At 47.2% G+C, this 12,839-nt stretch overlaps 1 protein-coding gene across 1 annotated transcript in view; it reads left to right on the top strand.

Moving 5' to 3' along the window:
* Window positions 1-764: 764 nt before the first annotated feature.
* The window catches only part of agps (alkylglycerone phosphate synthase), a 36,539-nt gene continuing 24,464 nt past the window's right edge, over window positions 765-12,839 (top strand). The window contains exons 1-8 of the mRNA XM_062533865.1: window positions 765-982; window positions 5,663-5,752; window positions 7,436-7,526; window positions 7,619-7,739; window positions 7,926-8,000; window positions 10,065-10,136; window positions 10,734-10,813; window positions 12,673-12,753. Coding sequence (XP_062389849.1) covers window positions 807-982; window positions 5,663-5,752; window positions 7,436-7,526; window positions 7,619-7,739; window positions 7,926-8,000; window positions 10,065-10,136; window positions 10,734-10,813; window positions 12,673-12,753 — 786 coding nt within the window. The 5' untranslated portion in view covers window positions 765-806. The remainder of the gene's footprint in view (window positions 983-5,662; window positions 5,753-7,435; window positions 7,527-7,618; window positions 7,740-7,925; window positions 8,001-10,064; window positions 10,137-10,733; window positions 10,814-12,672; window positions 12,754-12,839) is intronic.

The following is a 12,839-nucleotide window of genomic DNA, read 5'->3' on the forward strand; positions in this document are numbered from 1 at the left end:
AAGATGCACATTTAAAATAATGGATCTAGTTTGTTACAAAATATGTGAAAGAATGCTGTCTCTGAGGGCTATGTCATCAGACTTTTCAAGGCAATTCCATTCATGATGCCACAGCCTTTGCCATTCCCTCAGCTCCAACTGTGGCAGAGGTGTGCTCCCTTCACATGATTTGAGGCCTACACAGCAGGGCTCCTCAAAGCGTTACTCTGCCTTTTAAACGTATCGTTCACAATATTGGAGAATGGATGGGTTCTATATAGGAGAGTTTCAGGCCAAGTGTTCATTTCGAAACATGTTTAGGCTATGATTCATTATGTTCTTGCATTTTATTGCAAAGCATGCACTTTAGAGATGTGTTAATGTGTTACCTTTAGATTATTCCCTGGCTGATCACATGAGTCTGAATTGTAAGTTATGACACGTTTATCTGTGCAACATTTGGTGTTCACCCAAGTGGTAGTTCAATGACAACAACTAAAGCATTTAACTAGCCTATTTTTTACTACATCAGTAAAAAACATGTTCACAATATCCATTGCACAACTCAAATGGGACAGCTATTCTACAACTGTTCTGTATGGTTATCTTTGGAACGCTTAGATTATTACTGTAACTATGACAAGGTTGTAACAGCATCCATATTGCAATCATGGGAAACATTGTAATATTTTATAAGAGCCTTCGGGGCGGGGAAATAGATCGAATGCAGTGCATGACGGGACTCGGGATATAACTACCTCATATCCTACTATCACTGCGCTGACCTCTGACAGCTCAGCCTTTCCCTGCACAAACACGGAAGCAGCATGGCGTCAAACGGCAAGAGCTCTGAGCGGCAAAGAATTGCACAGCAAAGATTGAGAATCATCGCCGGTCATTTAAGAAAACATGAAGAATCAGATCACACAGACATCGCGGCTCAAGAATGCAAAGCTGAGTCGAGTAGTAATGCCGCGAAGCCAAACTCGGTGCCTAGGAGGAGGTAAAGATAAGGCTATGATTGTTATACTAAAATGAATTGAGCTCTGCACTAAAGCTACTGTAGTTAGCCGCCTTCCACTGGGCTATCTAAAGGCATTGTTGTCTCAAACAGCTGTTCTGTACTAGCAGGCATACGAATATAAGTCATTGCTATGAAGACTAGTCGTTCATACTGGTATAACAAGGCATGATCTGGCAAACTGTAACGTTAGCTAGACGCTGACCGAACGTGCGGGAGCATTCCGTAGTCCACAAACAAAGTGTTCATTCAAGTCCAAGAAGTGGGTGCGGTAGTTCGTGTAAGATTTCAAGATGATCAGAGATTGTAGAAGTAGGGCATTAATAGCATGTAATGTGTATTGTCCACCTGTTCGTGCGGGAAAGTTATCTGATCAGTGAATGTAACCAGTTTGTCATCAATCTAGGCTACGGTGTTCATAAGTCAGGGGTGTGTTCTGTTGTCGTTCCTTCCTGAAACTGTTGTGAATAAAAGCAGATTTCCTGTGTGAGCCGCTGACCATAACATTCAAAAATCTTTGCTGTATGTGTTCCTACGGGACTGGAGAGATTACTCACCTGTCGTTGCTAGTTTGTTGCATTCTTATGACGCTGATACAACTAGATTTCATTCAGGGTGTTAACCTTTTGCCCATTGTAGCCCAGAAGTTGATATAAACTTTGTGGCATTAATGTCATTATAGTGCGCAATTATTTTATTTTGTATATTAACTGGGTTTGATACAAAATAGCCTAGTTGTTTGTTGTATGAGTTTATGAACGAGAAATCACATTAGATAACTTGAGTTTCTCAGGTAAAACTTCGGATGTAAAGGCGTCCTCTGATTGGCCAAAGCCAACGGTGGCCTGACTGTTAGACTCCTTATGAGGCAAGGCCAGCTTCCTGCCCTTCTTATCAAGCAGTAGTGACATCTAGTGTTAGACATATTTCAAAGCATTGCGATTAAAAACCGTGATCTGCCATATTATTCACCCTTTTCTGGCTCCTTTGAGCTTCATGAAACATTTTTTGGAAATGTAATGTATATTTCATTGGCTATATCCCCCCACAGACTTTAGCGCACTCTACAGTAGCCCTGGTAATGTAAGCCAGCAGTAAAAGCTGTCAACTACTGATAAGTTCTCTATTCTGTTCATACAGTTGGGTATATGTGTTTTGGGTGGTGCTGTGGTTGAGTTTGTGTAAGCTATTGAAAGCATGTGTACTGAATATCTCCTTTATCTCAGCGTGGTCATAGAGACCTAGATAAAGCATTCTGCTAACTCTCCTCTCTCCTTCAGGAAATATGTGGTTTCCTTCATAGGGAGCTTGCTTAACATGAGTATATGGGGTGAGCGTGAGGCCTTCACTATGGTACATAGATATACAGATTTGTTGAAAGGACACAGAAACCAGAAATGTAGGCCAGACGTCCAGGTATGCGGCCTGTCTGGTGTGGTAGGAAAGCAGGATGATGAGGGATCCTGGTCTTGAGAGACAGGTTTGGAGTCTGATGGATGCCTTCCCTTCTCCTCTCTTTGACAGCAGTCATGATATGAAGTGCCATGTTCTCAGACAGTTCAAGTTAAGGGCCTCTCTCTTTTTTTATTTTTCATTGAAATGTCCCATGGAAATTAAAAAGTCACTTATAGTTATTGCAGTTCTTTGTATTTGTTATTACTGTTCTTGGCATTACCGCTTTGCCTACCATAACAGTTCTCAGAGAGATGAATCATTTAGGAATATTACCGCTGCTAAAGTGTTCAGTACCACTTATGTCTTGAGGTCTGGGCCTGCGGGAACACTGTGCCAGTACGCTGCTCCATTTGGCATCTTGGCTATTTTGTGTTTGCAAATTGTCTTTATTTTTAAATTCCTTTTGTGAAGTGACCCTTTATAAATTACATTTATTATTATTATTATTATTATTATTATTATTATACCAGTCATTAGTGTCATTGTTACGTTTACATAGACGGTGACCTTCACATTCTGTACTTGATGATTTGGTTAGCGTAATTCTATTACTTTTGGTCTAGGGTCATCAAATTGTTTCCCCCATATCTCTATTGTCTATTATAGCTGGAATTGACCCATTTACTCTCCAGCAATTGAGATAGAGGAAGACGTTTGTGAAGGCTAATCCACAAGGAACGAACATGGTGTTGAATTGAAGAATTCTGTTGGTCTGTTTTCAGCTGGTAGATCACTTCCATTTCCAGTCGTGAGATGTTTTTGTAGTGTAATCATACTTTTAGAAGCATTGTCTTCATCACTGTGTGGCAAGTTAGTCTATGTTTATGTTGTTCTGTAAACCCAGGAAATGAGCAACCTGTTCTAGAATGTGGGAAGCTGTTGGAGTTTTGGAGTCCTGCTTCCAGAGAGGGTTAAAGCGGATCGAGAGGCGCGAACGCTCGACCATTTCCGCGTTCTTTTTACGCAAAGGGGAAGGGGGCGAAATCCCCCTTTAAGCAGACCTAGAAAGTGACGTTACTTTCGAACTGAACTGCTTGCCGATCGATAACCCACTATGACGTCTTTGCGATACGCCTCTTTAAGCAGACAGGAACTGTTTGAATTTTGCTTCCATAGAGATGCATTATGTTGCTCTATCTTGTCAGTAATGAAGGATCTTTGCTGCTTCCTGCTCTGTGTGATATGGACATGTTTGAGAGACTGGTGCACAGACTTGTTGATTACCAGAATGATGAGTGTTTTCTCTCCTCTAATGCCCTGACATTTCTCACAGACTGATATATGCTGTGCATTACGTAGGATATTGGATCGTGTACTACTTGGCCTATCCAACAGTAGGCTCTCAAAGCAGATGCTGTGTGTCAGTTGAGACATTTTGTAATAGGGCCTAATGGTTGCAGTCTTCTAATGTGATGTAACTAAGCACTGCGTATTCATGCTTGTTCCAGCAGATCCATTGAGATCAGCAGAGACAAATGCACTCCTGGAAACTACGCCATGTTCTGCCCATGAATCTATAAAGACATGAATCATTTAGTTGTGGCCATATAATGACGGAGGGAAAGGCATACACAAGCCCACAGTATTCTTCTCAATGTGATCTACAAGGCTGGCATACGATGTGAAAGACAGGCAATGCTTATCGGTTTTCTAGTGAATGCAAGGAATGCACACTAACTCGATTAAGATGTTACCTATAATTTTGTTAGGATGCTATTCTAAAGGAGAAAGACCCTCCTCAATGCCACGTTTAAAGGTAGCATCCTAAGGCGACCCTCCTCCACTCCCTGAGCTGGTGGTGTAGTAGTGTATGTGCTGTATTTCTCCCCAGTGAGGAGCTGCTGGCCCTCCCTCTCCCCAGAGGAGATGCCTGTGGAGACCGAGCTCTGGAGCTGCCGGCGTAATTTACACAAGAACCTCATTACCGCCCTGACAGACGCGCCCCCACCCACGTGTTGACGTGTGTGATGTGGAGTCAGGGTGTGTCATGGGATGCTAGGTGGAGAGTGTCTGACGGAGGATTATGGAGGATAATACGGGGAAATGTGTGGAGGAGAGCTTCTCCTTGGCTTCCTCCATCTGGCTTCTGGCTGGATATGGTGGCTCTGCAGCAGTGCTACTGTATGTCAGATGCTGTATATGGTGTAATCATAATGGTCCTGCAAGGGAAAAGCGTGTTGTGATTTATGAGCTTTGTAGGGATGGTTTGTCAGCTACTGTGAGTGGAATTCATAATTACTCATTTGAAGTGCATTTGTAAAGCTCAACTTGTATTTCCTGTTGTATTCACTATACGCATGACTCTGTCAAATACACATATCCATAGCCACAATGTCATTCTTTATCTCACTCTCTCCGAAACATGTGCACAACCCCTGTTTTATTTTCTCGCTGCCTCTCTCTCTCTCTGTCTCTCTCTTTCTCTCTCTCTCTCTCTCTCTCTCTCTCTCTCTCTCTCTCTCACACACACACATTCTCCTTATTCTCCCTCTCTTGCTCTCTGATTTAACATGGGGGCTTGTCACTCAGTGCCTGATTCATAAAATGTAATGGCAGGCTGCATTAGCACTTCCCAACGATCTTAAGCTGTCTTCTGAATTTAGTGGTCCAATCAATTTCCCTCTTCTGATGCCCCCCCTCACCCCACCCCCCTGGTCCCGTCCCAGGGAGATCACTGAGCGGCGGGAGGCCTGGCCTGTAGACCACATGATGCCTTGTGAACTCCCTTGTGACTAGCCTGATTGCAGTGTGCACATGACGACCTGCCAGTTTGCCTATTTTAATTGAACTTGTTTGGCAAGGAGAATGGGTTTGTTGTGCCAGCGTTGCCCTGACAACATGGTGGGGTGGTTGTATACAGAAAGTGCACCTTGGGACCCCCCCCCCCCCCCTCCTCTCACTGCAAACACTACTTCCCTCTTTGAAGATATCTACAGAGCCCTAGACCAAGAGGAAGCTAACCTAACTGATTACTGACCAGCACAGTTCTAACACCGTCACTGCTGAATACCTCTGACGTAAGACAAGAGCAGAGAGAACATGAGCAGTCATCTGCTGATAGTCATGCCCTCCCAGAGTTTCATATCAGAGATCCTCATGCTTACTAGAGCATAAACATACCTAGTGCTCTATAGATTATAGGTTTGGGGGGTGTTTAGATTTTTTTTAACAATGTAATACTCTTCATTTGTTCTATCCCATACACAGGCAGGAGATCATGAAATGGAATGGTTGGGGCTACAGCGATTCCAGATTCCTCTTTAACAAAAAAGGACAAGCAGAATTCACAGGCAAGAGGTAAGCATCCATCACCCAGCCATCGTCACCGTCCAGATAGCTCCCGTATGCATGGAGATGATCTACAAACATCTGCATTTCAGCTTCTCCTCTGCGCTCGGTGCTCTAGTGAGTGCAGCTTTAATATCTGTGCCACCATATGAAGATCTTCTAAAGTAACCCTAAATCCCCACATTACTCAACCATACCTCTCACTTTATTACTCAACTGTCATAGTCCAGATTTAACCCCTTGACCCTCCCATTTGGATTAAGCAGAGAAGCCAAGCATCTGTGACACAAATGGTGATTGCGGTGTTGCAGAGCGCGATGCCTTTGGACTCCTCTCAGCATCTCATTGAGATGGTTTATGAGGGAAATCCTTCACGTTCCTGTCCGCCCTCGGCTACCTCGAGTCCCCAGCACACGCAGGCCTGCTGCTCAGTGCCGCTGCATGGGGCGCTACTGCCATCTAGTGGTTGGCATTTGGAGTTGGTCTGGCAAGGAGAGGAGTGGGAGAAGCGAACTTAGTAGGTGGAGACGTATGGCTGATATGAAAGGATGTGAGAAACTAGCAATTCATTTAGTTTGTTTTTGTTAAGCATCAATGCCAGGTATTTGTATACTAATACAAAACAAGTAAATGTTTTTTTATTATTATTCAATATAAAATCCTTTTTGCCTCCACACTAAAATATGTGCTACAGGCTGTGTAATTTAAACTTTTTATTTAAAAAAAAAAGAAAGAAAGAAAGAAAGCAATGGACAGGTCCGAAGCAGAAGAAAGCCACCCATTGTCTTAAATCTTCCGCTGAGTAAGATGGGTGCCCGGTGTTTTCCGCTCCGTGGTGACAAAGCGCTGGCTGAATGTGCGCTGGCACTATAATTGATGGCTCTTTTTTTTGGCACCCCTCCATTCCCGCTCGCGCACCTTTATCTCTGTCGTGCACGGGGAAGGTGGCGCGAGACAGAGATGGGCCTTGTTGTGCGCATAATGGTGATGTATGGCCCAAACTGCGCCAGGCTAACGCTGCCGGACCTCTCCTGTGTCGGCGGGCACCGCAGCCATGTAACAGGCAGAGCGCCCCCAGACCCTTCAGTACACACACACACACTCACACACTCACACACACACACACACACACACAAGTGTAAGTGTTGTTATGGGCCACGTGCGTGAAATACCATCTGCTGTCATGCCCAGTGACTCATTGTTAGTGGTTCAACTACACACACACACACACACACACACACACACACACACAGAGGGAGCTGAATAGATGGAAGTGCAGCGATCTCTCCTCCTCTTCCCTCTCGGCGGGCCGGGGACAGAGGCCGCATTATGAAGGAGCGTGTGCTTCATGCTCCGCTGGACAAAGGCATTCTGCGGCCCCTCTCCCCTGCCCACTCCGGCCCCTCCTCTGTGTCCCTGTGGTGGACGGATCCAGAGGCCGAGGGCGACGGCACAGCCGTCTCAGCCACCACTGGCCCCCGGTGAACTCCACACACCGCGGTCCACGTGGAGGTTGTGGGCGGCTGCCATGATGGCCAGCTCTTTTTCAAGTGTCCTAGCCCAAGTGTCCTAGCCCATGTGTCCTTATTGCTGCAGCAACTTTGATCAAAGTCTCTTTCATTAATGTCAACAAGTTTCGCATCATTCGCACCAGATAGAGAGGCACTGATATGTCATTCCGTCTGTGTCCAGGTATCGGTTAAGTGGCTTGATCCTGCCAAGTCTGAAGGACTGGTTTGAGGGCACCTTCGGTGCCAACCTGCAGCATAAAAGCCCTGCCACGGTAGGTCTCTCCCTCAGCGTCTCCCTCATCAGTGTCCAAACGGCCCTGCCCCCCCCCCCTCCCACTCACTGTGTTTCTGTGTTTCTCGGCAGCCCGCTCTCAACGCCAGCGCGGTCCACCCCCCCACCCTGAGCGAGAGCTTTGTGGAGGAGCTGAAGGCCACGGGCATCCCCTTCTCCCACGATGCAGAGGACCGCGTGTTCCGCGCCCATGGTGAGGCCCGGCGCATCCCAGCGCACACATGCGCCTGTTTCCTCTGTGCTTTAACAGGCTGGATTGTTTACACTGTCAGACATGAGCACTGCAGTTTGATTTCTTCTTGAGCTCCGCTTGGTTCAGGTCTGTGTGATGGCCGTACAGCGCTGTGTCACTGAAGACTCTCTGCTCTCCTCTGTGCAGGGCATTGCTTACATGAAATCTTCGCTCTCCGTGAGGGGCGCTTCGGACGATGCCCTGACATGGTGGTATGGCCAAGTAAGTGTGTGTGTGTGTGTGTGTGTGTGTGTGTGTGTGTGTGTGGTTGGGCTGGCACCACTTTGATGGAAAGTGATTTCATCCATTAGTCTAGGAGTGGCAAACCTGTGGCTCTGTGCTTCCTTTTGTGCGGCTGCTCAAGTATGCTCTCACTTCTCATTTTTTACCGTCGTGATGGATAGGAATCAAGCACCAAAAGCAGCAGAAGCAGAAGCATTTGTGTCTTTAGGCAGATTTAATGATACTGTTGCAATCAGGAAAACGTAGGCTGAAGCTAAGCACAAAATGAGGAACACAGGACATTTAAAAGGAAGATTTGTCGTTTTGTAGCATAAGGTATCTGAAACCAAAATAACACTGTGAAAAATATGTCCTACACGTCAGTTAGGTACTTGGTATGCCAGACTTAATTGATGCATAAAGCTTCAAACCTGAACATTTCCCAAGAGTTTTCCAAAAGACATTGACCTTGGCAAGTACAAGGTAAAAGTAAGCTATTTAAACATCAGTCAGAGAAGCAGACTCGTTTCCTTTTAGTTCATTTTCATTTAGAAAATTAACAGAACACAGGTCACAACAGGTCACATTCGCATGATATTAGTTGTTATATTGGAGAATCGTTCATGCTAATAAGTCATTCAGCGAGGGGGAATTTGTGATGTGTCTCAGATATTTTTGTTGCTTGCTACAGAAAATGCTAATTTATAGCATGTGTCAGTTGTCTCCCTTTAAATGGAGAAGCGAAGAGCTATTTAAACTGTAACCGTACGTCTCATTAGGCGTAGGTCTATAAGTCAATGTTGCCTACACGTGGCCTACAACAGCATCTCCAATTTGCTTTGGCTCTTCATGCTGGACTGGTTAGCCACCTCTGCATTAGGCGGCTCACTCAGCATTTACACATAGACCCTCTACAGCGATGCTTATCCACCATGTGGAATTGACATTTATGTAATGCCATGTAGCTGTGAGTAAACCAGGCTTAATCTCTGCAGAGTGGCATCTGTGTGTGTGTGCGTGTGTTTGTGTGTGTGTGTGTGCGTGTTCGTGTGTGTGTGTAAATAAGTGGGATAGCTGTGAGTTGAGGAGGTATTAATATGTATGAGTAGTGGCTTAATAATAAGCGTCAGAGGGAGCGAGGCCTGATATCCAATGGTGTGCATCGTGGCCCTGCGTAGCGGCGGTGGTGGTGGTGGTGCCAGAGGTGGAGGAGGCCCGCTGGCGTGAGTTACGGCGCGGGAGATTGGTTTGCTGTGCATTACGGCCGGCACTATTTTATCATGCAAATGAGTGTTGACTGATGGCTCGGAGTTGATTAGCAGGCTCCCAAATGGGCAGCAAATCACTGCGCTTCCATTATAGAGCACCAAATTGGAAAAACTCCTCTCCTTTAACCTTCTCCAGCGCCCGGGCCTCATGCAAAATGTAAAATATCATCTGCTGTCTCTGCCTGGCCACGTCCCCAATACATTAGATGAGCTCTTGGTGACATTCGCTTTCTAGACTTTTCTTGTTAAAAAATGGGTTGGATATTATTAATATGAATATAGAATTGCCTTTACGTAACTTGCTGCATGGCCAGACAGAGAAGCTCCATTGGAAGATGTATATGTCTGATCTTATAGCTCATTTGCACCTCCCACCGCCCTCATCTCCACCAATGCAGTGTTAGGATGGAGAGGGTGGAGTCCTCTCCCATTGGTGCATTCCCTCTGGGTGGGCGGTGTTTCCTCCTCCTTCAGTGCGGGGAGGGGGCGGCGGCAGGGCTTTGTGTTCATGTGTAAACTGGAGGGTGGGTGAGTCCTGGGGTCTCCGTTGCGCCCACCAGCCCTCTCCCCGTCCTCTAGTGGCCGCTTGGCTGCCGGCCGCCCCCCCTCAGACCCCTCCGACAGGATTTCACTTTTTTTGCTCCCTCAAAATGCCCAAATTGTTGTGATTGGACTAATTTATGATAATTTACTCATAAATTAGGAGAGAAACTCTAAATGCATCTGTCATCATTTTCATAATGTGTGCTATTTGAGAGAGAAAACTCGTTTGATTCATTGCCATTTGCTCTCACAGATTGCCACAACGACGTAGTCAAAATTGTGGAGTTGGCATGCAAGCACAATGTTTGTTTGATGCCATATGGGGGTAAGTATTTAGCTTAACAGATGTACTTTTTCCACTATGAGACTAAAATGATCTTCTGACATTGCCAATTTGTTAAGCTTGTTATAAAATCCACCCACATACTGGTGCTTATTTTTATGCAGAGAGTGTGCTGTAGTCAAAGTGAAGCTGAAAGTAATGGAGTATGGAAAATCAGTATACACATTTTTTTTGCTGTTAGTTTTTCAAGTTGCAGTTTAGTTTTAATGAGAAGTAATAAACTATTGCTATTAATTGTACTACTGTGGTGGTTTTCCCAGGACAGAAAAGACCAATTAAAATTTAATTTGAATACCTTATGTCATAATATTTAGATCGCTGCACACTAAAAGATATAAATAATAGTAGTAATATTGAAATAGACCACAAGACAAGCAGGAGCATGTGATCTGGTTAAGGGTCTGGTGTAGGGGAATGTAAATGCATACTGTATGGTGGAGTTTATTAGAAAGATGCAGATAGTGGCAGAAAGAGAAGCACATTGTGTGTGTGTGTGTGTGTGTGTGTGTGTGTGTGTGGCTGGTGTGCAAGTTGTGTGTTTTGGTGCTCAGCTCAGTGATGTGTGTGTGCTCCCCACAGGCGGGACCAGCGTCTCCAGCGCTCTGGAGTGCCCTCCGGAGGAGAAGCGCTCCATCGTCTCCCTGGACACCTCGCAGATGGTGGGTACCCAGTTAGACTGGCGCATGGTGGGTGGGTACCCAGTTAGACTGGCGCATGGTGGGTGGGTACCCAGTTAGACTGACGCATGGTGGGTGGGTACCCAGTTAGACTGACGCATGGTGGGTGGGTACCCAGTTAGACTGGTGGATGGTGGGTGGGTACCCAGTTAGACGTGGCCATGGCCACCCCATCCCCACTGGTCGCTCTCTCTCTCTTTCTCCTTCTCCCTCTCCCTCTTTCTTACACACACACACACACACTCACACACACAGACCTGAGTCCAATCCCCAGGGCTCTGTGTTTCACTGGTGCGGTTCAGCCAAACCCCCAGAGCTGTGTTTTTCACCGCTGCTGTCTGCGCTCCCTCTCTCCCTCCTGAAGCCCAGAGGCTGCCTCCCTTTCCCCTCCCCTCCGCCCGCGCTAAATCACCCGCCACGCCCGCCTCCACGCAGTGTTCTGGAAATGTGGAGAGCCGGAGCGACGGCACTCCTCTCACGCAGCTTCTCGTCTGTTAACCTGTGTCCAACATCAGCCCGCCCCGTGTCCACCCCTGACTCTATCACATGGATGCTACTGACCTTGGTTGGTCCCGCTCAAGGTCGCCCCCCACCCACCCCCAGTAGATAAAGCACAAAGCAGACCGATGCGCCCTCGCACGCCTTTTTCGTGCTTGGCTCTCGGGAGGCGACCTCACCGCCTTTCCTCCGGGGCGCAGCGCTGACGTGGGCGTTGGTGCCGGCGTCTCCCCCACCTCTGCTCCGCCCTCCTGTGCGTGGCCTCGGCACAGATGAAGACATGTTGTCCTGTGGATGCGGGGGCATGTCTCCACCGTGCGGCCCCTGTACAGTGCGCCGATCGGTGATATATTAAAGGAGCCCGCAAGTCACCTCTCGCACCAAACCCCACCCCCACCCCCACCACCGCCTCCACCACCACCCTCACCTCCGAGCCTGACCCCCATCCCCCCTCCAGTGCCGGTTGGGGGTATATAAATACCAGTGGCCGGCGCGCTGTGTCGAGGGGTCACGGGCCATGTGTCGGAGCGGCCCTCACATGAAAGGCAGTGGCATGACAGCGGCGGACGCTTTATTGCAGCCGGCCCGGTGATTGATGGCCGGGTCTGGGGGAGCTCAAGCTGTGCTCTTCCATGCCTTGAGGAGCGCTTAAACGAGGAGGGGACGTGTGGGCTCAGGGATGGAGGGAGGGGGGTGGGGGAGGCGGGGGATGCAGATGGGATTTGTGGGATTGAATGTTAAAAGGAGGTTTAACCTTTTGGAATCTGTCTAATGGAGTTAGAATCTTTCGTTCTCCTTCCTCTCTCTCTCCTTTTTTCTTTTTCTCTATCTCTCCGTTTCTCTCTCTCTCTCTTTCTCTCTCTTTCTGTCACGCTGTATGTGCAATGGCTCCCGCGTAACCAGCATGTGCGCTCATGGAAAAAGCCGGCACCATGAGCTAAATGTTTTCATAGAGTGTGCCATTAAACAAGGGCTCCTGTTCGCCCGCACTGTGCTTCCCGTTGTGTGTGTGTGTGTGCGTGTGTGTTGGCGTGTGTGCATTGCACACACTGCAGTGACTCTGTGTTGTTAAAATACAGCCCCCTGACCTTTCCCTGGCTTGGCCAGTTAAGCCGTGGCGACTGGAGTGAATTTGGGAGGCCGTCATGGAGAGACGCCCACGTCCATGTAACCCACATCAGATGCATGGCAGGCAGGCCTGCTTCTCATTTGGGCCCAGATCTAGAGCAATGGCCACCGCTCCCACCGAGGGGCTGATACAAGTCGTCCTCCTGGTTAAGGTGGTGAAATACTGTTGTCCAAAAAAGTTTTATTTACACATGTTTTTTTTTTTTCACATTCAGAACCGAATATTGTGGATTGATGAGAAGAATCTAACTGCCCACGTAGAAGCTGGCATCATCGGGCAGGATTTGGAGGGACTGGTAAGTGCATGTTCTTTTTGCGGTTCCAAGCACAGCCTTCTGTCAACAACATACATCCTCATTTCCCAGCGTCACGCCGAAGATCC

The sequence above is a fragment of the Sardina pilchardus genome, chromosome 4 (genome assembly GCF_963854185.1).
Source record: "Sardina pilchardus chromosome 4, fSarPil1.1, whole genome shotgun sequence".
Classification (NCBI taxonomy): Eukaryota; Metazoa; Chordata; class Actinopteri; order Clupeiformes; family Clupeidae; genus Sardina; species Sardina pilchardus.